We start from the raw sequence: 27,405 nt of genomic DNA, 5'->3' as shown, positions 1-27,405 counted from the left end.
TAGTAGTTCTACTGTTAAAGATAATCCGAAAATTTAACTTACACAATAGAGAATAGAAGGTTTAGATTAGGTTAGGTTAACAAAAGAATGATAAATTGACCATTTTGATGGTACTACTGTTAAAGATAATTCGAAGATTTAACTTACGCAATAGAGAGAGGATTTAGATTAATAAAAATTGGTCATTTTGACCATTTTAGTAGTTTTACTGTTAAAGACAATTCGAAAACTTACACAATAGAGAATAGATTAAGTTAGGTTAACAAAAATGATAAATTGGTCATTTTGACCATTTTGATAGTTCTGGCATTAAAGATAATTCGAAGATTTAACTTACGCAATAGAGAGTAGAAGATTTAGGTTAATAAAAATTGGTCATTTTAACCATTTTAGTAGTTCTACTGTTAAAGATAATCCGAAAATTTAACTTACACAATAGAGAATAGAAGGTTTAGATTAGGTTAGGTTAACAAAAAAAAATGATAAATTGACCATTTTGGTGGTTCTACTGTTAAAGATAATTCGAAGATTTAACTTACGCAATAGAGAATAGAAGAGTGAAAAGGAAAATTGGACCTCGCAAATGGATTAGAATTGAGATTAGTGATATTAAATCATTGCCCTAGCTGACCGATTTCACGTCGCTGGTCCGCCTCGATTTGAATAGCCTATTGCAGAACCGGCGTTAATAAATCTGGAATTTGCCGTCCATCGGGATAATGAGGAAATTATTCAGCGTTTCCTGTCGTTTTACGTCCTTCTTGAATCGCGAGGGCCGTCTCCTCTGCTCGAGGAAAATAAGCAACCGCATTCCATTGAATACTCTTCTCTCTCTGCTCCTTACTTCATTTTGTCGTATAATCAAATAGACAATTTCATAGTTAATTGTAATTTTATTATACGCTCGTGCACTGTAACTTCATTTGTACCTTCGTATAATAAATAATGCGTTCCCGATACGTGTGCGAACCGTTTGATGCAGAAGGGGTATAGATTTTTTCGTTTATTTAGTTTACGTATCACATTTTCAAAGCTTAATCGCCATTCTGTCATGTACAGAAGAGGTATGAAACATAATTTTAATAATGTCTCGCGCGAGGAAGACGTAACATTCTTCAACATTGTTGCGTTTTGGAAAATTTTACTACCTTTACTATCTTTACATTAAATGTTACCGAACTCTTATTTGCTCTTAATTGTTCTTTCGACTTACACCCGTTTGCGTCGTGGTGGCTCGTACAAGTTGAAAAAGTTTTCAAAGCGTCGTGAAGCTTCGAATTAAAATATTACGTTGTTAATTCTATGATAAATACGAACGAAGAGAAAAATATGAACGAGCAATTTGGTGGGCGTCTACTTTATTCGATGATTGCGCCAAAGAGACTCAAGGGTCTGAAGAGAACAGATTGAATCATTTGGAGCAGACACAGGTTGAGGTTGATAAACGAGCCGGCCGAATACGACAATCGTATGCTGCTTTTAATTAACGAAACGGTGGCCGAATTTTACGTAACAACGGGCCCGAATATCCAGGCGGTGGAATATGCAATGTGGCCAAGTGGCTCGTTACGTTTTCACGTTCACAAGTGGTAAAACCAACCGATGCGAACCTTTTGTTACCCGGTACCACTCTGCAACTTTTCTTCTTTCGTGCTTTGTCGGCTCCTCTCTTTCTCTTTCCTTCCGTATTACGTCAGTCTTGACACACTCTCTTTCTCCTCTCTCTTTCTCTCTAACGACGACTGTTTGAACATTTTCCCGCCAAGGAAAATAATTTCCAACGTACGTCTACGAAATTGAAAAATTCATTCACTCCGAGAGTCAGTTGCGCGATCTAGAGAGGTGATATCGATGGTTGATTCGATCGGTGTTCAAAAGGGGATATCATTGATCTTATCTAGACAAGATTGCGAAAAATAAACGAAGGAACGCATGTTTTACTTTAAAAGCTTAGCCGAGGTTTCTGATCTGTTTCAAGCGGGTCAAAGGTTTCTAAAATTGAGGAATTAACGATTATTAACGATAATGAAAGCAAAATGATTCGTGTTCTTCGTAAATGAAATTATAACACGATTTGTTTTGTTAATGGACACCGTTTCTTAAAAAAATTTAACAGATGAATGGAGAAATTATTACGTTCAAACGATTGGAATATCTGTTAGAGAATTGACAGGTTAACAGGTTAAAACACAGGTGTCATGTTTGGCATGTTTGCATCAAGCATCAGTCATTCAAGTGTGAACTTAATCCAGAGTTTAATGACTTCGCGATTCTTTTTCTTTCTCTCTCTGTCAACAGCGATGCTATTTCGTTACTCTTCAATGCCCCAAGCGTGTGTAATATTTCACGTGTTTCGACTCGAGAGACGTGTCTCGTGTATTGTAATACTTCCGTGATCCTGGCGCCGGATGTTTCCCGTTGGAAGCAATAAAACCGACTTGTTCACGCTGCGTTACCCCTCCTCCATGCTCCCCCTAATTTTTTGATACGAGACGCGTTCGGAATCGCTTCTTACTTCTTCTGATTGAAGGGTGTCTCGTTTGTGTCCTTCTCATCTCTTTGAATAAAGCATACACGGTAGGTTACCGATGGACCTTGTTACGTTAACTCGTTAACGTCGGCACGGAAATTTTGTATATTTCTTGCGCACAATGCAATTTAATGCTTATTTCACTGCGGTGTGTCGTAACGTGTATTTTACGTAATGCCAATATCATAAATATCAAGACGTCAATTGATATTGAAATGCAAATTGATGTCTTTCGCTGTGTTTCACTTTAATTTTATCAAGTGTTAGTTTTACCAAGTATATCGATCATTTTATTATATATCCATTATTTTGTTCTCCAATTAACGAGTGTAAAATTAAGAAAAAAAAAACGAGTTTATTACAAAAGCGAATGGAAGTGTTGATTATATTTACCTCCTTTATCAATTCAACTTGCCTATATTTTGTTTCGCGTTAATCAAAAATTCTACACAAATAATGGCACTTGTTCGTTGCCTTATCGTTAGTTTACTGTTGAAAAGAAAGTAGTTTTTCTTTCAAATTATATCATCATGATTACTATTTATTTCTCTGCGATAAAGCTACATTCTGTTCTCAATTTATTCCACGAGAGTCCAATTTTCACAGCATCAAAAGGAAAGACTTAATTGATTTTGTCAATCAACCGGCTCAATCGAACGTGTCCTTTTGCATTTAAAAGTTGTAATTAAACGTGTGAAAGAATGCCGTCCTGTTAATTGCACGGCGGTTCGCACGTCGTTTCCGGCAGCAGTGTTTGGTCATTTCCAGGATGTTCCTTCGACCGCTAAACAGATTTACAGAGTTACGGTGGCGTCGGTCGTCGCCATCGTCGTGTCCGGTTTTTCTCATTCGAGAGCCGCTCGAATCGGTCCCGCCCCGCTCATAATTACACTCATTCATCCCCCTGTTTTGTCCTCTTCTCTTCGCTCAATTACGGCGACGCGTTCTGACAAAAAAAAAAAAAGGAAAAAAAAAGAAAAGAAGTGTATTTCCCTTTTAATTTAGGGTTCGTTAACCGGCAAGGACAAATTGGAAAGCCGCCGATTCCGCGGTGGCGTTAAAACTTTTCGTTTCCATCCATCACCGCCAGACGTTTGCACGTCCTGGCTTTCTGAAATCGCCGGGCGCGCGACGTGTTGCTTGATTGATAAAGAGCGTTTGAGAACCGGGCTCCGCGCAGTAAACTTCGCGCAAAAGTGGACAACAGTCGAGAGAAAAAATTCCGTGACGCGGCGTATGTTGCTTGATGCGATAATTGGCGTGAAGAACGAGTTCCACGATGAAACTCTTTGTTTCTCTTCGTTAAAACGGTGGGTAACGAACGGTTGTTAGGGAGTCTAGAGGAAAGTCTGAAATACGGATAACGTCAGTATCGATCGTTCTGTACGCGATCATCGTCTGTTGATAATTAGATCGCGTGTGCATTCTTGGAATATTTTGTCGAATGTACATAGGGCATGTCTTCACTGATGGATTGTGCACGTTGAAATAAGAAAGGAATTTTATGTACATGTTTAAGCACACGCCTGGTCGAATTTTTTTTTATGAAGGAGATTTCAATAATTCTTTAAATTGAGATCTTTGTTTAATTGTAATAATGTTTGATCATGTATGATTTTTATACTTTGTCATGTGAGAAATTATTCCCTTGTGGCATTTTTAATTATTGTATCATTCGTAGTAACATTATCGGTACATGAACCTTATTTTTCTTATTATTCTGGATGGAAGCAATTTTTATTTGATGTAAATTTCTTTAATTATTATACATAAATATGTGAATTTTTGTAATCTAATAGTAGCAGTCTCAGTGAACGCGAGAATCACGAATTTTTGTAGTTCGGTGCCGACTGGATCCTTACGTAAGCGAGTTATGGATTGATAAGCTTGGTCGGTTAATAAAGACCATGTTGCCCGAGATCACGAATGAAATTAATGTTATGATGTAACAATGATAGAGTAATTGCACGAATTAACGAACAAACCTGCGAATTGTTTTTAATATGTCTGAGTTAAGTCATTCTTCGAGCATCGTTAATGGAAAAATTTTAAATTTAATTTTTGAAAGCAGTTCCTCCGACGTGGAAAGTATAGAAATGAATCTGTAGAAGCTGGTAAGAAGCTAGATCGATAGCAACTGCGCCATCTAACGCAGTCGGTTAAAACTTCATCGTGTGTCGAGAAACTGATACTCTTATCACTGTTTTTTTTTCTATTTTTTTTTTTTCGTCATCTAATTTGAAGAAGAAGAGGAACTAGAAGTTCAGACGATACTGAGAAATTTAACAATTGAATTCATTTGCGTGTAAAATATTATTTTAATTCTGAAACGACATTGTCGGGTCGTTAATGGATAATGTTTTATTTTAATGTACATTAGAATATGTATTAGTTTGCATATCTTTCTAATCGGTGTCCTAATTTATAAAATAACAAGAAAGATGTCCTCATTTTTAATGTAACGTTACATCTTTGACGCAATAGAAATGTACTTTAGTCATTTGTATTTAATGGATTATTTTTAAAAAATGTGCCAGCATGTTCCATCAAGCTTTGATTGGAATAATCAAAAACATACCGAACAGACGCTCTCCGCGCACGATGCAAATTGATCTTTCTATTTCTATTCCTTCAATTGGAAACGGAATATAATCACAATAATCTTTTCTTGAGATATCTGAAAGGAATAGAGGAAAATACGTCGTAGAATTGACTCTTAAATGGACAATTTGTTCATAGTCACGGATTTAGAATTAACGCGTCCATTTAAGAGTTCAAATACAATTTTCCTTAATGGGGAAACTGTTTAAATCTCCGTAGTTTTAGTGGTCGTAACATCGGTGCAGTCTCGATTTTCCCTGCCGCATATTCGGTATCTATAGCGGATTATGCGTCGCCGAAGCCGATGTATGGCACTTTGTAAAACTTGCAAGTTTGTTCTGTAAGCGTTTAATCTCGGGCGGAAAAAGTTGCAGCTTTAAAGTCCCGAGAAAGTGCGCGATGCAAAAACCATGTGGAATTCCGGGTCACGGCGCGACGCCGTTTCTTTTTAACCTCCGCGCGCCCTCCCTCACCATCCCTTCTCATTTTCTGTCTCTCCCCTTTTCGTCAGCGGCGACGAAGTTCTCGTGCTTCCTAAATAACCGCGCGACACGGCAGGGGGTGGCAGCGGATCGTCGAGCGAAGGGTAAAAATGTTCTTCCCTCGCGAAGCTCGAAATTAATTCCAGGAAAGTACGCTAGATAATTACGCACACGCGATGCCTTTATTATTACTCGTTACCAGCGTATTGTCTGCGCTATATCGACCACGGCCACGTCGATCTCTCACGAATTCCTCCCGGATAATGCACACGGTGGAAAAACAGAAGGAAAAAAAAAAAAAAAAAAAAAAAAAAAAGAAAACGAAGAAGTTTAAAAAGCTTTTAGATGACAGGACGATCTCGTCTCGAGAACAAGGAAGCACGTCAAAGTCGAGTTCCGTTGCTTTGATCTTGTTGCAGTTTCAGTCACTTCGACGGGAATTGGAAGTATATTGATATATTGCTTTATCGAGAAAGTTTCGTGCAGCCCCGCAGACGGAAATTGAATTAATGTTACGCGTATGGGTAACGTCTCAAGATTTTAATGTCGTTTGCAAGTTTGAAATTCCCTCGTGAATATCTATCGTCTGTGTAATGTCAGCGATCGTGTGGGAACAATCAGAGAGGCAATTCGTGTATTACGATTCGCTGATTAAATTGATCACGATGCTCGTCGAAGTTGATCGTTTGCCCTATGGAGAAATTAAATTTACTGCAGTTCTTTGAATCTTTTACGTCTCGATCTTTGTTTTCGTTCGAGAAAAGGATTTTTAATGTTAATGAATTTGATGAATTGAAGAGCGACCTTTTCCCCAATAGTTCTTCTTCAATTTTCTCATCTTGTCAATATTCATAACATTTAATTCCTTTTTTTCTTTTTTCTTAAATTTTAAACGATAAACGATTATGTATACGCGGCGTTCAGCCACCGCTTCTCGACAATCGTGCTAGCTATGGCTTTCACCATCGCAACCGTATGTGAACATGTAGAAAAAAAATTTCTCGATCTTAAGAGTTTCTCTAGTTTAATAAAAACGGATATTTATTTTATTCTGACGTAACACTGCGCGCACACGAGAGAGACAGAGACCGCGAAATTAATCGCCATTTACGAGCGGTTCCCTCAAATATAGTTAGACTCCAGGTTTTCCTGGTGGTTCTCTCCGGAGCTTAGCGTCATGTGTTGCTATGGGGCAGTTCTCGAAGGTCCACGCAGCACGCAATCCAAACAGGTGCTGGCGAACCAGGTAACGGACGGTTTCTAACAGCTGCCACGCCAGGTGCAGCTGCCTTCCCCGGACGTCGTGACACGGGGCAACAAGAGCTTTTCACGTGCCACTACCTTCTCTTTTCGATTTCCTCCGGTTGCCTTTTTGCCCTGCGAAGCGTGCCCGCTCGTTCATTCCACAAATATTCCCCTAGTTTCACCCTCATTTTTTTTTTTTTTTTTACTTCTATCTATTTCATCTTCTTTTGTTCTCGTATCTTCCTCTGCATCGAATCGACGATTTATCTAGATCGATAACAGAGGTTTCTCGAAAGAATTGGAATTTTCCTTTGGAACAGACAGTACGATTTTTTGGTTGAAAAATCTATTAGGTTTTAAACCAGAGGATTGAACTGCAGTCTGATTATGATAGAATATCGTAATGAAGCTTCTCGAGATTGGCTCGCTATTATTGATGAATATTCTTTATTCATTTTTATTTTAGCTATTTTTTTAATTATTTAAAAACGTTGCTTATGTCCATGATTGAAGTACATAGAATTTTAGTATAATACAGTATACGTAGTGTTAGATTTTTATAAAATTGAATATCTCAAGTTTAGCACGAACTATGAAAAAATTCTCATTAGTATATGTAAGATTCTTTAATTAAATTCTACATCGTTTTGAAAAAACGTGAAAGTTGATAACATATACGTACTCGTAAAATAACGCGTGTAATTTGCGATAATTTGAAATAAAACAATACGTATAATTTTATCGAAACTTTTTTGAAAATTCAACTCGCAACTAGAGATGGGCTTGTATGAGAACAGCAGAGTTAGTAAGTGTCTGAAACTCCCTTTGGAAAAATCTCGAATGAGAATTCCGGAAGAAGAGTTACGTGTTAAGGGGTTGAAGCAACAGCAGAGTTTGAGAATTAACGTTCTGCCGGGAACTTGGAATCACCGGAAACGTAGCCTGTCTCTCCCCTTCTCTCTCGTTCGCCGACAGGCGGCTGCTGGCGCTCTCGAACAGGCCGCGCAACTTTCCCTTTTCCCGCGGGGACGGTTCGGGTCACGATGTAAAGCTGCACGGGTAAGACCCGAAATAATGAAAAGCAGCGGCTGGTAATTCCGTTCGTGAATGAATGAAGGTGGGTGGAGTCTGAACAGCGGCCGAAACGGAATCAGGGGCGCATGACAGTCCTTCGAACCCTCTGCCTTTTCAGTTCTCGGTCGATCGTCTACGCGTGAGGATCCTCGAGTTCGTCCTCCGGGGATCCTTTTCCTTTCATCCGGTCTCTCCTGTCGATCCAATAGATCTCTCTCGCTCGGTGTCGCGATTATTACTCGCTTTGGTGGTTTTTTTTTTTTCCTTTTGGAAGAAACGTAGTGACGCCTCAACGACGATGCACACTGGATTTTTCAATTTCATGGGATTTCGCGGTGAACATAGGTATGCCTTGAGTTTTTTTTTTTTTTTTCCTTTTTTTGTATAATATTCTTCTCTTTCATCGTCGTTCTTTGGTTCTTAATTTACCGGTTCAATGAAATCATTCCTTTCGTTGTCGTTTTAATTTTGATCCTTTCAGTTGTCGTCTTACTTTGTTCGAGATTGACAATAGTTGCAAATTAGAGACGAAAAACGGAAACTCTGAGAAGTTTCCTTCACTTCTCGTGTTTTTTTTTTTTTTTTTTTTTTTTCTAACAATTTCAAAGAAAAATGTACATTTTAATTAACACTCGTTCAGTTCATCTTTTAAATCAACGTCACCACGTAACACGTTTTTACAATTCAGCCAATGATACGTAAGTGTCGGATTCGACGTGCAAAACAGGGAATGGAAGTTGCACGTGTGACTGACCACACAAGTCCCTGCTATTTCCGGGCAAAGCGCGGAGAAAACGAGCGAAATCATTCCTCTAACGACGAACCTTTGCGGAGGAGGTTCTTCGATGCTATCGGTTTCCTGTTCGGGTGGAAACAGGCTCCGGTTCCAATCTGCGTATTTTTCCACGAAATTCCGCTGGATTTCACATTCCCACGCGCAATTCCTGCAACCTCCCCCCCCCCGTACCTTACTTTATTTGCGTGAATTTGTAAATTGCTAGAATTCTCGAATCTTTTTCCTCCTCGTCGCTGTTAGTTTTAGTCCAGTTGTTTGCATTTACAACCTATTCGAGTATTTTAATTAATATGCTGTTTGCGCTGTTCGTTAATTAACATGTTATTTGTACTTTCGGCAGTTGGAGTATAATTCCACTCGATACGTCGGGATCAATATCCCATGATTAATGATACCTTTGTATCCACTCGTTTCCTCAATGGTCAATTTGAAATTTAAAGAATTAAGCCGAAAGTCAAGCGTTACTTTGTTTGCATTGAAAGAGAAACGGGACGTTGGATAATCTTCTTTTCAACTGTGAATCGCAAATAGATTGATTATGGGAAATTCGAACGTATTAATGTGCAAGAAGAATGTAAGATTTCCAAACTAGGATATTTATTATAATATCAAGTAAATGAAACAAACATCTACATAGATTCCATTTCTTTAATTCTGTGGTATAAAAATGCCTAATCATAATTAAACAGCCGATAAAATTGCATTGATCTGGCAAACCATTCTGAATAGTTTCTTCATCAGTGTTTACTCGTCACGGAAGTTTTTTTTTTTTTGTCAAGAAGAAATTGTCCCGAAAATGAGAAAGATTCGCAGCCATACGTTTCTCAATTGCTCTGATGTCGTTCTCGTTTTTACCGGGTCCGCGGTTCGACGCGCGAAATAACAACGAGGGTGGTGTAATCTCGAGATCGCCGTTGTTGGTCGACGTTTCCCTCCAGTAATTACGTAATACGCCCCTCGTGAGACGTAAGGTCGCGCGGTGACGAACGTGAAAAATGTTCACGCGAGAGTCGGATCTTGCTCGCCACCCCTTATTTTTTTTTTTTCCCTCTCCCTCTTTCCCTCTTTCTCTCAGCGAGCAGGGTGACGCATAGCCGAGAGATAAGCGAACGAGATCTCGCGTGTTATTTCCCCATAATTCTTGGCGGTAATTTATGCTTTTCGTGGAAAAGTTGCTGGAATCGGCGAGGGGGATGGTGGGGCAGAGAATTGAAAACAGAGGATGATTTGGGAAACGATCGACGAAGGGACAGGGAAGAATCGACCGGGGAAGGTTGAAAGAGAGTTTTATGTACTTTGGCAAGGGACAATATCGTACGTTTCAGCTACTTCGTAAAATAAATAGCGGCTGTCTTCCTCCAGTTTCGTCGCACAACCCTCCTGTCACTGGGCTGAATTTTCATACGTTGTTTCGATCTCCCTCACCCCCTTCTCTCCCCGTTTGTTAGCAATTGTTAGCGAAAGGTACTCTTTGGACGCATACTTTCATCCCGATGTTATACACCGTTTTCTCATTTTATTCACCGCCGCTCGTTTCTCCCTGGCAGGCTTGTGTTTTCTTTCCCTCTTGTTTGTCTATTTTGTTTCTTACGTAATGCCCCCTTAATTCCTTTTACCGCGCGTTACTTTTAACCTCATCGAAGATTGAGAAATTGCGATTCGAAGATCCATTCTCACCTCCATTTGCTTGTAATTTCGCGCTGCAATTTCTCTCTCACCCCTTTCGCCGGGCACATGAGTATGTACGTCGCACGCTGTGTTACGCGTTTAGCTCATCTAGTCCCATTGTCCCGCTCTATTTTTCTTCCTGTCGTTTTCAATTCCTTTCCCCCACGTCACCCCTCCACTTTCTCTCCCCGCAGCTCCTCCGTTATTTATTTTTCTTGTTTTCGCCATATCTCCTTTGCGACGCAATTCCTTTGTTGTCTCGTTTCTCTCTTTTATTTTCTCCGCGAGGTACAGTTTCCTTCAGACAGTGCTCTTTCGCTTTAATCCTATTCTTTCTTTATTTCTTTTTTTTCTTTTTTTTTTCTTTTTACTTTCGTCGTTTCTTCCTCCCCTCCGTTTATTGTCGACTCGCGTCTTCCCATTTAATTCCATTTCTATCATCCCTCGATTCTTTCGCGTACGTTTCCCCTAAATTCCTCCTCTTAGCTCGGCTAGCTTCCGCGTTCCTCCGGAAGTTTGCCATTGAATGTTTCACACTGTCTTCGTTTCACTATCCCAAAAGAAGAAACGGTAGGAGAAAGAGGGTGGAGTGGGGTGGGTGGGAGGTAGATTCTCATGAGAAAGCAGCCCCTGCACGAGCCCGTATTCTTACGCAACCAACCAGCCGCACCGATGTGCTCAAAGACTGTTTATTAAAAAGCTTTTAGCGATATTAGACTGTCCACGGGAAAATCTCCTTCGGGCGTCGCGAAATTCCGCCGGACTCGTCATCGGGGTACAGATGAGCAATTACGCGGGAAAATTGAAATCCTCCGCGTCGGAAATATCATTGGACTTCAATTTATCAGCAACGATTCGTCAGGGAGAGAGGAACATTTTGATTGAAGGAAAAAAAAAAAAAAAAAAACGTGAGAAAGAAATGCTTCTCTGAGAAACTAGCTTATGCAGTTTCGACGTTAGATTTTTCTTTTGCTGTAAAATTCACGAATTCGTTACGGAATGAAACAAGAAGGGAAATTGCACATTTTCCACGCAGTTGGGTCAAAGAATAGCTGTAAACTGTTTTACGATTCACCGATCGAATTTACTTGCGATAGGGGCGATGGTTCGTTACGTTGACGAGAAAGGGTGAAAAGTTGGGGAAAAAATTCCTGAACGCGTCGAACGATGTGTCAGCATGGCTACACTAATGGCCAAAAGTTTGAGCACGCGTTCTACGTGCGAAATAGATGAGCCTTTTATGCAAAAGCGGGATGACGTAAAAGAAAGAATGTTATGTCTCTTTTATGCAGAGCCATTGTTATATCTTATATCGCTTTTATATGTATGAAAGAGAATGGAGGTTAAGCTTTCGGAACGCGATATTAAACCAAATGGGCAAAAAATTGACTTACATCGCTTTTGTGTTAAACAGTTCCCATACATATTTTAATATCACTGCACGCTTTTAACATAATAGCGATTTTATATTTTGATATAAAAATTTTTTTTAAATATATGTATTTTGATATGAAAATGGCGGTACATTGTGTATATAAAATGTTTAAAATATGAATTAACATATCTGTCATGGGCAGACAAGAAAAGAATACAATTCAGATTTTAGTCAGAATAATATAAACCATTATTTTCAAAAGAATGATATATATTTTCCAAGTGTAATAAAACGCGAGATATGTTATCGACGTTTACATATGTTCAAAATCAAACATTTAATCTTACATTACACCGTTTTTTTTTAAATTTAATACATACATACGTAATATTTGAGTTTAAATATTATAAATTTCTACGAAAACTGACAATTCTCCTTCGCTCGCGCATCACAGATACAACATCTATCTGTATAAAGTACAAGTGAACCAAAACTTTTGGTCATTACTGTATATCAAGGCAGCGAGAAAAGAGGCGATAGAGAAAACTCTGGAAAACTTATTCTATAGATCCGATTCGTCTCCTTTCGTATTTTCCACGTTTTATCCGCGTTTCAAGATGTGACAGAATTACTCGGCTATTTTTCTGCGTCGTCTTCATTGACCGATTGTCGCCGGTATTTATATCAGAATCGTGTCCCATTACAATCAGAGTTCAGAGGCAACGAGAATCTCAGATTAATTTAAACGAGTGAACTAAGATCGAGACAGGAGATTTTACTTCTCGTCAATTGCAAACTTGTCGCCTGAAACTCGTCAAATAAAATAAAACGTAAAAGTGAAAAATATCCTCGACAGTGAGGAGACAACCTGTATAGTCTGACGATCCACATATAATATTTAACTTCCCAGAAATTTAACCGTAATGATCTATTTTTTTTCGTATCGTATATCTAAAGTAAGTTAGAAAAAATAAGAATGTGACATCTCAAACAAGCTAGTTGAATATTTTATTCATTGGCAATAGATAAAAATACTAAATCAGATTAAATTATCATGTACTATTCATATTGTAAATTGTTAAATTAATGACATAATTCGTAATACATTTTACAAGTATATACATATATTTACATTTATAAATATGTACTAGTTAATCGCGAAAATTCTTGTCAGAAAAAAAAAAAAAAAAAAAAAAAAAAAAAAAGAAAACTGCAATTCAAATCGTCGAACATCGGAAACGAGACGGCGGTTTGTTCATCTTGAACCGGCTGAACGTCCATGATTAACGATCGAACGTCGCCAAATTAGCGATCCGCAAACTTTGCCAAGTCATCACGGTAGCAAGTCGAAGCGTTAGGAGCTCGCTTTCGCCTAATTGCCACGGGCTCTTGACGCGTGAATAACCGCGCACAGGAACTTCTCACCTGTGGCATGCATCGGCGCGTGTTCGTGCTCGTCGTTTACGTTAATTATTGAATTGCCGCGCGATCGTTAACCGAACGGTCGTGGGCCAGTGTCTTGCTCCTCTTCTCGCGGAAACGTGGGTGCCTCCCACTCGTCGTGAGCGTGACTTCCGGCTCGGCGCTGACCCCCGAGTAGAAGCTCGCTTTCTTCCGATGGGACGCGGTTTGCGGCGAGAACCGCTCTGAACGACCGGTTGACACATGTGGAAAACCGCACATCCTTTCCACATCGGCCAGCGGATGGCTCGCCATCTGCTTCTCGTGCTGGCTGCCGGGTGCTCTTCCGCCCACCCCCTCCGCCGCTTCCTTCGTCTTTTTGCTACCGAAGTCGAGGAACAAGGGATCGTTGTTACGTAAAGGAGACTGTTCTACTGGCTTGCGGTTGATCTGGGTTTCACTCGTGGCCCCTGAAGTCGTCGTTCGTTGCCGACGCTTTTTCGACGTGAACATTTCTTGAGAACGGAGAGAAATTTAAAATTCACACGGCGTTTGATTATTCCTTGATACAAAGGTCGAATGAAGTGAAAAGAGACAAGTGTGAAAAGTTAACGTAGCTGTACGTAATTTGGTATTCTTGATTTACGAGTTGACACTCGTATCATTGACTAAAAGGATCGTATCGCGAAAGTCTGGGCACAATAGACAATCGACGTTTGCTTTCTTAAAGAGATGCCACACAATCCGGTATTTCCTTGTGCAGATCGGTCTTGTTAAAATCATTCCTCGAACTCGTTTGGAGAATACTCGCGTGTTGCTATAAAGACGCGCTCTTTATTCGCCCGCTACGAGGTATAACTGTGACGACGATGAGGGGGAACAAAGGTGAGCCGTAACGATGACGAGCAGGACAAAGGCAACGATCGCACGACCAGAAGATCGTGTAATAAGTAATTGAATTTCCTCGAATATATTAGAGGCGAGTAGCGAACGACGAAGGCAACGATAACGATAAACACGAACGGGAAGGGAATTGTGAAGAAAAATAAGGATGCTCGAGGAAGAAGGAGTCGGCGGACGCTTGAAACGAGGCGAATCGATTGGAAACCGCATTAGTCCCTCGTCCCATGTCGATTAAGTGGCTTTCTTCCTGCTAACGGCGGAATATTTAATAATACCTTTCAACCCTTTGTCACTCGTGAAGAATTCCTTCGTTGACGAAGGAAGATGATATCTCGGCTATCTTGTTGGTCTCTCGGGCCGCTTGACATCGATTCGAAAGATGAAGTGGCTTCTTAATCCCCTTGAACTTCGTTTGCAAGTAAAAACCAGCCATTGGAAACGATATGCTCGAAGAAGAATATCCGTTTATTTTTTTTCTTGTTTTTTTTTTTTTATTTTTCTTTATTTTTTATGATACCGATCCTCGAGACAGATTTATTGGCTCGTTCAGACGAGAAAGGACAGCACTGAAGAGGAGGTCTTCGATTTTTCTTGTCGTTGATGTAATCCGATTGATTGTAGCAGTTGCACGTTGGAAATCAATTCAGACATCGAAATTAATAAACAAATACTTGATATACAGTATTGGGAGGGAGGGAGGGGGGGGGATAATAATTTTGAATAATAACCTCGAATATCTCTGCTATTTTTAGAGATATGAATGAATTTACTCGGCAAGAGTTCTTCTTATGTATTAATCGATACAGTTCTCTAATAATTCAACTGTGTCGAGAAATTATTAATCTGATAGACATTTTATTTTTATAAAACTTATATTGCACAGTAAACAAGAACACTATGAATAAAATAATATCATTTTCTGTTTCTCCTCGTTTTTCGTATGTAGTTGTCTACACTTACATGTATATATACACGAGATAATCGTATCATTGAACATATCAATGAGATAGGAGTAGAAGAACGATGACTCTTTGAAAACTTCATCGTTATGAAACATGTAGACAATGCTTAGTATCTAATCTTATCGATTGCTACTTATTTGATTTGCTCGTAAAGTATCTTCATGCTGCAAGACATTCGGAATTTTCCAAATAAATTCGATCGAAATTGTCCATTTGACGGAAACGGACGCAAAGGACTGACCTTTCTTGGATAATTTCTGCCTCCCCTCCGATATTCCATCACCCTGCCGCCTCTCCCCTTTCGACCTTTCTCGCATTGTTAAATTCATGCGCTCCAGTTGACACAGAGAATCGGTCCGCTTCGTTAATGCTTTTGATTTCCTCCCAATTAGTCCGCCAAATTATTCATCGGCTCTATTTGCCAATCACCCGAGATGGCAATAAAATCGAAACGATGGGCCGATCGGGCGTATTCGCGTATGCCCAAAATAGATCAACGATCATGTTTTTAATTCGTCCCGATCTCGATGAATGAAATCGTGTACGATCGTGGCTGACATTGTCGAACGGAATGGACAGAAGAGTGAGCGAAACGGCCAATGAATTTCCAGTCGCTGGAAATTCGTATATTCGAGTCTCGGATGCGGATGAAAATCAGCGCGCGTTAAACGATTTATATGGGCAAATCGAGCGCGATCAGTCGTCGCATCGAGGGGGGAGAACTTAATTTACACCGGCGCTCTTTACGTGATCCGCATGCTTCAATTTGTTTTCACCTGGATGAAGCTTCAGAAATTAGCGGGTGTACGACGTGCAACAGCACCGATCGAAGAGAGGATTGCATCTCTTATCCAAACGAACGGAGGTTCGATCGGATCGGATCGCGTCTCTACCTCGGCTACCTCCTCTCGTTGAAAACTTGCAACGAGGCTTTTGTAATGCGAGCCATTCGAATGCAAATGCTCGCCGGGATTCTTCTTCAAGACATCGATTTATACTCGATCGAGAGGGATCTGCGGGTCAAACGCGATCTCTCCGCGCCCCCCCTCTCCCGCGGATTACACATAAGATCGATTCGTAATTTTTCCTTCTTTTGCTGCGACGAAACAATACCAACGAGGAGTTTCGTTCTGTTTTCTGTATCCTCGGATAGTTGGACGCGAATAATTGTCTATGTAAATGAGGATTGAAATCGGCTTGAATTCGAGCCTGATCGGGATAGATACTGATGAAACGACGTCATTTAGAAGCGTGCGTATAAAAATGGGATCTATTTTCCTCGAAGAACGTGCGCGTTGAAGGTGAACAGAGGAAACAATTCGAAGAAGGTTTTGGAAACGATTCGTGAAAATTACCGGGGCTTGCTCCCAAAAAAAGAAAAGCAATATTTCTATTCTGTTTTACAAAAAAATTGAAAATCGGTGCACAGGTTAGCTGCGTAACATTCAAAGTAGTGCCAACTATTATTCAGCCAACGTGTAACACGTTACAAAGAAAAATTATTCACACTTCAAGGCGGATCGCCTCCAGCATTTTCGTTCTTTCTTTCGCAATGGAACACAACATTTTTCTTTCTTTTTTTTTTTTTTTTCTTGGAGGGGGAAGGAAGAATTATACAATTATAAGTACACGAAGTAGACGACGGCCATCACGGCGGCGAGGGCCGACACCCAGACGAAAGGCGACAGTCCTTGGTTGTCCTTGTTTTGCTTATCCTTCGAGTAGTCCGACGTCCATGTCTGCTTAGGCTTGCCGCCCGTTCTTTCCGATTCGACCAGTTCGCCGACCAGATACTTCTTCATCAGGTCTAACGCGTCCTTGGAGTGGCCTACGTCGTCGAAGTCCTCCGAAGCGTCCTTACCGCCGTGATCCAGCAGGATCTCCTCGCCACCTGGATGCTCGTTCAAAAAGGTCGTCACATCGTACACCTTGTCGTGTATGATGAACAGCGTTTGAGCTTTGGAGTTGTTGGAGCTGGCAACTTCGCTCCTCGTGTACTGTTTGCTCATCCTATCGGCGGGAATTCTGAAATTAAAAGATTTTGGGTTAGTTCAGTTAGTTTAGTTCTCATCGAAGATACGTCGAAAGAGATTGGAGTTCTTTCTTTCGTCGATCGCTGGATACGTGTGTTGTCGGCCAGAAAGAAACGCCAGAGATGCAGGAACTCAACTCCCTTCAGTCGATAAAGTTGCCAGATAATATGCGAAGAGGGCACGTGAATAATTTTTATGAAAGAAGGGTCAGCGAGACGCGGTTTTTTCAATCATTGTGCTCCAAAATCGCGTCATCTCCGCGTGATAAATGTCTATGTATCTTGCGGAACTTGCTTTCATTTGCATTATACAACTACGTCGTGAATTTCGAGCGATTTAAAATTTATGGAGCACTTGGTGCACGTTTTTCTACAAATTCATTCCGCACTGAAAATATGCAACTTACATCTTTGCTGAAACTCACAATATCGAATTGAATACTGAAATAGAAACATCGTATAACAATTTAAGTTTTAAATACGCGGAGTCACGTTATGTTAGTGGTATGATTATTGGTTGTTAATTGCTGCAATAACAACTGCAGAGTTAGCTTCGTCATGCTCTACGTGATTTTCAAGTTTTATAAGATCGTTTTTTTTTCTTTCTTTTTTTTTTTAAGACAGGTACTTTATTAACGAGAACATCGGTGAAAAATATTAATGTCACGTTGATAAAATAGCTCGATCGATAAAGCTACGATATCGCATTTGTTTCGTTGGTCAGCAGAACGGTTTCTTTTTCGACAGATAATCGATAACGATTTTATCGGAGCATCCTACCCGCCGTGCCGTTTGCTCGATGCCCGTTATTTGTCGAGCTGATTGTTCTTCTAGTCGCGACACGATGAAACGTCTCGCGAAACGTTTCATTATGTAACGATCGATCGTTGCTAGGGAGATAATGAAAATCGCGGTACCGATAGCCAGGCTCTACGTATATGAATAGACTTTACGTTCAATGGTCTTCGCGATTTTGGAGACCGTAATTAGAAAATGATGCGTTCCATCGGTGACAAAAGGTCCGAGTGTTCATTATGAAAAGGCAAATTTTCATTCAGAAAGGAGGAAGAAAGCGAAAAGTTGATGGACCAAGGTTTAAATATTTATGAACGAAACATTCATTTCGGCAAATTACAAGCCGGTAATTAATTACTCTCTGAAGTGTTATTACCTCGAAATCGCTTTTTCCATTCTGCGCGTTATTCTGTATTTTATTCTCTATCAAGAAAAATTACTTTGCCAACGAGAAAGATCGCAAGAGATTGAGAGTAAACTATTTCGCGGACGGAGCCAAGATTTTTTTTTTTAGAAATTCAATCTAAAGCTGTGGTAAAAATTTATGATCCTTTTCACTGGCGTGATCATCGAGTTCAAAAACGAAGGAAGAGGTGTAAATATTTTCGGAGCGGTCAGAGAATAAATTCCAACTCGACCGGAGGCAGATTTTCGACGCCATCGCTCCATGATTGCGCGAAGGTCATCAAGATTATCCAATCAGTACGAGCGATGATTCTTTGCTTTTTCTAGTGACTCTCTCAGTGCTGTATCGATCTTACCACGAGCCCGCGACGAATTCCCTCGGCGGAATAAAAAACGAGAGTCACGAGACAACGAGTGTTGAATGTTGGAGCAACGGCATGATCGATCGAGCAATTTAATTAGCCACGATGTAATTAAATATCGAGGCTTCCCGTGGTATACGTGGAGCTAGCTGAAACGACTTCGCGGACTACTCACGCTCAATGGGAAATGCTAATAACGATCACCTTGAAAACACGTATAGCAATTGCGTCATTCTTTATACACTTATTCACCATTCCGCTGTAAACATACGAAAATAGTTCCAGCATTGACAGAACTGAACTGCTCCAATTTTAAACTCGATCGTACGACATTCTGTTTGAAATCGTTTTAAAATGAAAAAAAAAAAAAAAAAAAAAAAAAAAAAAGAAACACTGTGCAGGAAAGTTCTGTTGGGTCTCAAAGGCAAAAGAGAGAGAAGATATACACACACACACGTATATATATGTGTATATATTGTCGAAGGAATATCGTCGGTAGATCGTCGATAGAGGATCAGAATCACCGAGGAGGAACGCTCCGATCGAAGCGCCTCTTTTTCACGTCGGCCATGTCTGATTCTGGCCGGAATCGCATGTTCCACGAGGCACACGTATCACACTCGTTCACTTCCTACGGCTCGTCACCGGGCCGTTGAGGCTGTCCATGATTGATTATTTAAAAGCAGAACACGCTAACCTCGTACCTTCTCGCTTATGTTTCGATCGTGTGAGAAACGCGGCTGCAGTCCGTTGCACGGTTTCTCGCCGCCTCGACTGTTCACAATTTTCAGATTCCTTGGTCGATTCTCTGCGACCCGTAGTGTGGCGTGGCGTGTCTGCCTTCCGTTCGATGTGTATTTTCTCTCTCTCTCTCTCTTTCTCGGTGTGTGTGTGTGTGTGTGGCTCCGCGGGAGAAAAGAGCCGAGGGAAAGAACGTGAACGAACGAAAGGGAGGAAACGATGCTCGAACGAGAACCGACTCTGACGAGTTTGCTCACGAGGCTGCACCGGCACAAACACTGCCACGAACCAGGTCAGTCCGTAGTAGCTTTATCCTTGCCCCCTCTAGATGCTGCCCCACCAGGGGCCCTTTATCATCTTCGACTCCCACTCGTTCGCGAGCTCCTCTCTTCAGTCGATCTGCCGTACGGAGAGACCTAACGTTGGAAAGATTGGATGTTGCTCGCATACGCGAGATTCGTCGGCTTCTTGTTGAAATTGTTACGTAGATGGATGGTTTGTTGTTGTATGGATTGGTCGCTCTGGCGTTAAAGCGCGTCCATATTTATCGCTGTTGTATATTTACATACGTGTAACTGCTGGTAACGAAGGTCGATACTAACTAGGACTACTTTCTCTTTTTTTTTTCTTTTTACCGATGGTCTTACATATGACGTAGTTAGTCGTGCTAATTGTCCAATGTTGGTTCGAATTCCAATTGAACAAACGACAGTCAAGGCTCGGCGAAGACGCGTACCAAAATTATTCAAGAGGTTTGCTCGTTAACACATTCGAGACGAAGTCGAGCATGTATTTTTTATAATGTTATTATAAATTACAGTTCTTTCTTTTTACGTGTATTTTTTGTATTAATAAAAATCCAAGTGTATTTATCAGACCCTATAAAGTCCATTAAAATGTTCGACACCGCAGGGACCGACACTGTCTCAAACGTGTTAAATACTTTTGCTATAATTTTTTAGTATAGTCTTTACTTTACTATACTACTTTATTATACTTTACTAGTACTTACTATATGTATAATATGTATAACGTTTGTCTACATTTTTTACCATGATATTTCTTATCATAACATAGTGAGGGGAATTTGCATCTGTTATATAAGGCATGAAAACAACGTAACGATGTTAGAGACACGATTAAGTTAGATCTTGGAATTTATAAAGAATGACGTTGGACTTATTTCTATAATTGAAATTTATACATAATAACATTACGAATAATAGAAATAATAATAATAACATGCTAGGAACAGTGTTTTTGTAAGATTCGTGTCAAGATTTTAGAGTTTATAGAAATACAATGTCTTGCAAATTTTGTATACGTATTTTGAAATTTGTACCTATTGGACATGCACGTTTATCGTTTATTAAGCGATAAAGAAACTGCGGAGTTTATGAGAATGCTTTTATCTTGTAAATTTAGATTTCAGAATTTCTAAAAATAACGTTATCTTGGTTAAATTTTTGAATTTGAATTTACTTTGCAAAATAACACAAAGTATTATATATTTCAATGGCAGAGACACGATAGTAGAAAATTTCATAAAAATTTGGCTAAAAACATTTTAGAATTTATATCAATTCTGCAAAATAATAGTACAAAAATAATGAAACGCTAAATTTCATAGCTTGATACAGAATGATTCTAAGATCCTAAAACATTTTTTGAAGTTTATAATTCCATCGCAGGATTGTAGAAAGATTTTCGAATTGGATTATATATTGTTTCGCAAATAAACAGCGACAGTTTATTATCGTTTAAAGTTCTTGCGCTACTTTTTTCAAGCATTAAAACGAATACTTTTGCGCCGCTCTGTATTTAGGCGACTCTAGATAGAAATTGCTAGTGGAAGGTTTCGTTGATCATTCATATCCTGCATTTATCAGAACTTTTGTTTTGCTCGAGCATTTCTTTTCGTAGTGTATAATACTCTGAATGGAAACAACCAATAAATAAATCAGGGTTGACGTTATCGTGTACCTAATCAAACGGAGCGAAATATTTGCTTTGTTATCGTAACATTAATCACGCACTGCTATCACAGTTCGATTAAAAAGATGCTTATAAATATGTTCATTTCAAAATTATAACATCATCTTCCTACGTTGTAGCAACTCTTTCTTTTCTGAAAAAAAAAAGTTTAGAATGTTCACATGATACGTTGATAACGCAATCGTGTATCGTAATTAAATTTTGGGATATACCGTGAAACGGTTTGACGAATATGGGCGAATGTGCCTTCAGTTTAATCGTTATGGAAGTTTCGCGAGTGAATTCAAAGTGTTATCTTTGATACGAGGACGCGAAAACCGCGATTGCACGTTCGTTACAAAACGAGGAATAAAATTAATATTGATCGTGACAAGTTTCTTTTGATAGTGTTTCGGGTAGTCGCGATTGTTAATCGTCTTTAAATCACGTTGTCGACGAATCAAAAACATTTCTTCTTCCTGGTCCATGCTTTATGAACGTATCTGTTACTTTATCTCTATGAAAGAAGATGATGGACTGGCATTAAGCGGCATTTTCACGAGTACGCAGCTGTAGAATGAAAATGGAACGGTTTTGTAGTATTTGTGGCGAACCCTGCATGAGATCAATGAACTTCTGGAAAAGAACACGCTGCAAGAGGTTCTTGGTTGGTTCACTTTCGATATCTTTTAATTTACTGGTTGAGCAGTGATTTTCATTTTGTTTTTCGAGATAACGAGCTATTGAACGTTGTGCGTAGTTTTTGCTATCGTGAGCGTACCGCTCTCGCGTAATAAAATTGAACGATAATATACAGCTGCTCGCGAAAACATTCGATCGCGCGGAGGAACTTCTCGTGGACACATAATTTGAAATTTCATTAGTGCTCTAGTGACGTTCAAGCTTGAAGCAAATTTGAAAATATTTATAGAAATTAAAAGATATTGAAAACCAGTGCACATTTCACAGAAATCAGAAGTGTGTTTTCACACAATGTCAGTAATCGGTAGGATTATTTTTAACATTTATTACATACTTACGATGTTTGCTCGTGCTTTATACTAATTTTTCACTAACCTTACATATAACTTCTATGTACATACGTTCTCAGTCATCTCTCGTTACAACGTTAACATGTTTCCTGCCAAAGTATTTTATATAAATCTTTCCCAAATATTTTCATGTCTCGCCCCCTCATTAAATCACTATTTTGTTATTATTACATCAAATTTTACTTTTTTATCTTATTTATTTTTTATTATTAATCTAATTCAATTTTTTTTTTTTTTCGTTTTATTACATATTGAAAGACGTATGTTGCGTTTCTTTCACGTGTGAGCAACGCGGTGCAGAACGTGTTGGTTCAAATTTGAAAATGTGTTACGCAACACGTAAACAATACGTAAAACTTGTTTCACGATGTATCCAGCTTGTCCGAATACTTTCGCGAAGCGATTGCGAATCGATGATCGCCGTGTTCCGTGGAGAATCAGCCTGAATTCGAACTCACTTTGAATATTGATCGTATCATCGCATGCGGAACTGCATTAAACCGCATGCAACTGCATTCAATGGAAGCTCTCTACGCGCTGGCCACGTAGCGCGACCATATCCATTGTGAATACTGCTTCGTCATGCGTCCGAAGCCTTGGTGACATCACGTAGTACTTGAATACATTCTTGCGAATGCGACTCGACATTAGGTTAATTCTTGCTGCGCGGATCGCGAGTGCACGTGTCACGCGAACATGACGCCAGACGCTCGATTTTTCTTTTTTTCTTTTCTTTTTTTCACGTTTCAACGTGATTTTCTTGGAAAAATGGTGTTCAAGAATTTGTAAAGTCGAACGAACGTCACGCCGAGCCGTGTGAAAAGAAACAGAAAGAAATATATGGAGACAAAGTCGACGGTTACCGATGAATTTGGATAACGGCAATTAATTAAACGAGCGTCAATCGACCGAAATTCTCTATACAATTACGCTTGCAAATGAAACTAGATCGGGTCGTAACAACAACCGCCGCGGTGGCTAGTAATTTCCCAAATGTTCCGTCTGTTTTCGCTTTGAAATTCGCTTATTTGAACGACTGTTTTCGTTTCACGCGCCAGCGTTGTCCGATTGTCCGGCGACGAAATTTCGGAAACGACGTTCCGTACGCTTTTTTTTCCTTTTTTTTTTTTNTTTTTTCTTTTAATTACGTGCGCAGCTCGAGAGAGACAGGCCACCGATGTCGGTTAAAACGCGGACTCGCAGGTTTAGAATGTTGGCAACAGTCAGCTGTAGGCTGCCAGTCACGATGACGAGGAAATTTGTGCTCCCGGTTAGGCTGTACGAATCTCGCTAAATCAACGAAATTTCACCGCCATTATTCGCAGCCATCTCGAGATAATTTCCACGGGACAACGTCTCGACCTTGCGACGACAAATCTTTCCCACGCGTTTCGCAATTACGTTTCACCTGTTTAATCGCCCGATATTACGTATCGAGATACAAACGACCGCGAAAGTTCGGCGTGAAACGGTTATTGCGATGCCGGTTCGCGAGTATAACATAAAAACAAGAGAAAAAAAAAACAGCGTGTTTTATTGATCGCGTGGCCGGATACGGGAGCAGATTTTGCCCGGCTGAATTTTCGTGACACGAATTTTAATTTAAACGCGCGATGTGCCCCAGAATATCGAGAGATAGATTGAATCAGACGTCGGAGAACATCATTTCGTCGTGCCCGTATTTTTAAATATTGAAAAATAGATTGCGATCGAAATTAAATGGGAACGCCTCGATCAGTCGCGATTTGAAAAAAAAAAAAAAAGAAAAAAAAAGAGCGAAGCGAAACGATCAAGATACATTTAGTTGCTCTCTCGCGGTTTGAAACGGAGAACGAAGAAATTGAACTCGAGTCGATATATGTTTCTCTTTTCTGCAGATAAAATGTTTGTAGCTAAAGTTCACTTTCTCGAATCGTTTAAATAAATGCATCGTGTCCTAATTTTGTGTTTTTGAGAAATGAAAAAGAAAAAAAAGATTCACATGTAATTTTCATGAACGAATGAACGTTTTATTGGTCAGTATCTGACATTTGTCCTAATTCTGCTCCCCTTACGAGTACCAAAAGTAATAAAATATGGATGCGTAAACGACGACACCAACTGCGATCGTCACCGGAAGCCACGGTGACCGTTCGTACTTCGGTGGCTCATATTCCCATTTGTCGTCGTCTATTCTCGTGTCTTGCACGCCTGCTAAACAGAAATCAGTCTATAATTAAGAGTACTCCTTCGGAATTTCTTCAAATCTCATTACTTCTTCAACTCGTTTCACGCGTAAATAAGTACCGAACAATTATTACAAATATTATACAAAAATTTATTACTTTATCTTCATAAAAATAAATTATATTTAATATTAATTTATTATTTAATAAATTTATTATAATACCAATTGAATAAGAAATAGTTAATAATAAAATTCTAAATAATCATAAAATTTTTATTTTTTTAAAAAAATTAATTTCAATTACTAAATCTTTTGAATTGAAAAGGAAATCTGACGATTTGCGAAAATGTTCCAATACTCGTGTTGACTTTTTTTAAATACACTGCCCGGTCTGTTATAATATTAACATTGTAACGATACTGAACCAACGTTGCCATTACATTAGTAAAATGATCGTTGAATTATCGTGAAAACACTTGGTATGTATTTTGCATAGATCATGTAAGTCTTTGAATAATCAACTATTCATTAGCAGAATGCGTTTTAAAATGTTTGTTAACGTCATTGAAGAAATGGAATCTACGAGAAGTTTGCTTTATCCATTAAATATTGTAATATATTCTATTTTATGTATATAATCCATTACGTTAATATACCAGCAATTTAATGCCATTATTTTTAACACTTATTGAATATTTAAAATAGTTGCTTGCACTAATGTGTCTACAATAAATACCTTGCAAATTTTTTAAATATATATTTTTAGCTTTGAATTTAATTTTTCATTAGCATTGCGTTGTAGCGAATGAAAAATTGAAAATGAAACTTCTCTCAAATGGAATATTTCATATAATATTCGCAGTATACACACAAAGCGCATAAATATGCATGAAGTTAGTCTCATGCTTAACAATGAGTCGGTGGCAATTTTTTTTTTTTGTCTATCAATTTTTCGAATGTCATTTTTAAATGTAATGACGCGCACATTTCATATGTATCATTACTTATAATTACAGTGAATGCGAAATGAGTACACGAACGTGACTTCTAATTTAAAATATTGTAATGTATGTGACAACGTATCACCTGTTAACGTTTTTGTTCCGGAAAGATCACCCACCACCGTTCCGATTTTATAGGTTTCGCGAAGATGTATAGCCTCTGTGGAGTGTCCAATGTCGTCGAAGCATTTTGTCGAGTCTTTCCCAGCTAAATCCAACAATATTTCCTCGCCACCTGGATGTTCCTTTAAAAATTTCGTGATGTCGTACACGCCGTCCTTGTACACGATCCATAAATCCGCAGCGTTATTGTGTTTCGCCACCTCCTCCTCTGAATAAGTCTTCGACATTTTCCACGTTTTATGTATCTTATTAGTAGCTTTTGATATCTAAGGGATGAAACAAGAAGAAAAAGAAAAGTAAATCGAAGATGTTCCTTCATCTTTTATGAAATCGTATTAGCCTCTATCGCACGCAATGAGACAGAATATGTGAAAATCCCGTTTAGATCGTTTATTGCGCGTAGAATCGTTTTCTCGAATAATTCCCGACACGCAAATGCCGCGAAAGCACGTTTCGGCAAATGGAGCAGCGCGGATCGATCGCGAACCAGTCGAAATTTCATAAACGTCAATCTTGTGGAATCTATTGGCTTTTCTATTTTAATAAAATCGCCTCGCGGTGCCATTAATCCTCCTGTTACTGCGAAATATCAGTGTACTATTTATTATCCTGGTGTTTCCAATAGCGATTTGAAGTTCGTACACCGCACGAAACTATGTCTTAAATATACGATCGAAGTTCATATTTTGTATCGATACTCGAGATTGCTTTTTCTTCCTATCATTCTGCTTAGTTGCACAAAATGATGTTTTCGTTAACGAAGACATTGACGTCACAGCCAATCGATATTGATGTTGTGGATGATACGATAAACAAAATTAACAACTGATTTACTATGATAATGACATTAGATAAGATAGAAGTTCATTCTGTGTACGTACATTTCTTGAAACGAAAGAAAAATATATAAAAGACTTTATCTATATTTACTATATATATTAATCAGTTAGTAATATTAGTCGACTATCAATATGTGACTCGTGAACTTATGAACTTAAGTACGATTGCAGAATAATTTATCAACCGATAATACTAATCGATTCGATTAGTAAAATTGTAGGTTATGTCTTTTTTATAGTCTTGCGCGAAATATAGTAATTCGTCGAATTGAAATTTGTAAAATGTACTTGCCAAATTTAACTTGGATTACGTAAGAAGAGTTTACTAGTGCTAACAGCTTGTAACTTGTAAACTTCCACTAATAACATTAGCCCGAATTGTGCAAGCCTTTATGTTAAAAGTAGACTTGGGTTTACAAAAATACTTCATTTATCGCACTAAATGGAACTGTTACAGTAAATTCGTAAAAGTAAATTCGATTTTTTTTTTTTTTTTTTATACTGTAAGGACAAATCTTCTAAAAGATTCATACTTTTTCACGGAATTACGTCGCACCTGAGAGGTTAAGAAGAAGAAGAGGAAGAGGAAAAAAAAAACAGCCGATGAGATATCGCGAAATATTTCTGCGGAAGGAAACAGAGAAGCAACTCTCCGCGAGACATTGATCGTTCCAACTAAAGTCGATGGCCGCGCGAACGTTCCGTTTTCCTTTCTTTTTTTCTTTTTACTACGAGAAAGCCGGTTTCTCGGTCATCTTTCAGTTTCACGTGCTCGTTCGCATTTGCTGCAACTTCCTATTTTCATGTTACATGATATTTACGAAGCGAAAAGATTTTTCTTTTCTTTTCTTTTTTTCCTTCTTCTTCTTTTTTTTTT

At 39.0% G+C, this 27,405-nt stretch overlaps 3 protein-coding genes across 11 annotated transcripts in view; 1 reads left to right on the top strand and 2 right to left on the bottom strand.

The window, feature by feature from the left end:
• LOC122536382 (heterogeneous nuclear ribonucleoprotein K) overlaps positions 1-27,405 on the top strand; it is a 90,797-nt gene that overhangs the window by 53,371 nt on the left and 10,021 nt on the right. The gene's annotated exons all lie outside the window — the stretch shown is intronic.
• LOC122536384 (cytochrome b5-like) lies at positions 16,389-19,677 on the bottom strand. Of its 2 annotated transcripts, none has more exons than XM_043668722.1 (2): positions 19,336-19,677; positions 16,389-17,062 (listed from the first exon to the last, which is right to left on the bottom strand). In XM_043668722.1, the coding sequence occupies exon 2, from the start codon at positions 17,044-17,046 to the stop codon at positions 16,657-16,659; it is 390 nt and encodes a 129-aa protein (XP_043524657.1). In that variant the 5' UTR covers positions 17,047-17,062; positions 19,336-19,677; the 3' UTR covers positions 16,389-16,656. The 2 variants fall into 2 exon arrangements, with proteins under 2 accessions (XP_043524657.1, XP_043524658.1); XM_043668723.1 differs by having other exon boundaries at positions 16,389-17,070; positions 19,336-19,663.
• LOC122536383 (cytochrome b5-like) overlaps positions 24,383-27,405 on the bottom strand; it is a 3,654-nt gene continuing 631 nt past the window's right edge. The window contains exons 2-4 of one of the 6 annotated variants that reach the window (XM_043668720.1): positions 25,660-25,955; positions 24,870-24,874; positions 24,383-24,588 (exon numbers count right to left, since the gene is read on the bottom strand). In XM_043668720.1, coding sequence (XP_043524655.1) covers positions 24,449-24,588; positions 24,870-24,874; positions 25,660-25,916 — 402 coding nt within the window. In that variant the 5' untranslated portion in view covers positions 25,917-25,955 and the 3' untranslated portion in view covers positions 24,383-24,448. Of the gene's footprint in view, positions 24,594-24,869; positions 24,875-25,651; positions 25,956-27,084; positions 27,191-27,405 lie in introns of those variants that run through there. The other 5 variants (XM_043668716.1, XM_043668715.1, XM_043668717.1 and 2 more) reach the window with 5 other exon arrangements.

Source organism: Frieseomelitta varia, unplaced genomic scaffold (genome assembly GCF_011392965.1).
Source record: "Frieseomelitta varia isolate USP_RPSP 00005682 unplaced genomic scaffold, Fvar_1.2 scaffold_827, whole genome shotgun sequence".
In the NCBI taxonomy this organism is placed as follows: Eukaryota; Metazoa; Arthropoda; class Insecta; order Hymenoptera; family Apidae; genus Frieseomelitta; species Frieseomelitta varia.
Note: the sequence above shows the minus strand (reverse complement) of the source record. Positions and strands in the feature narration are given on the sequence as shown.

Excerpts from the sequence above, each read along its gene's own strand:
- LOC122536384 (XM_043668722.1), bottom strand. The coding sequence starts at position 17,046 with ATGAGCAAACAGTACACGAGGAGCGAAGTTGCCAGCTCCAACAACTCC.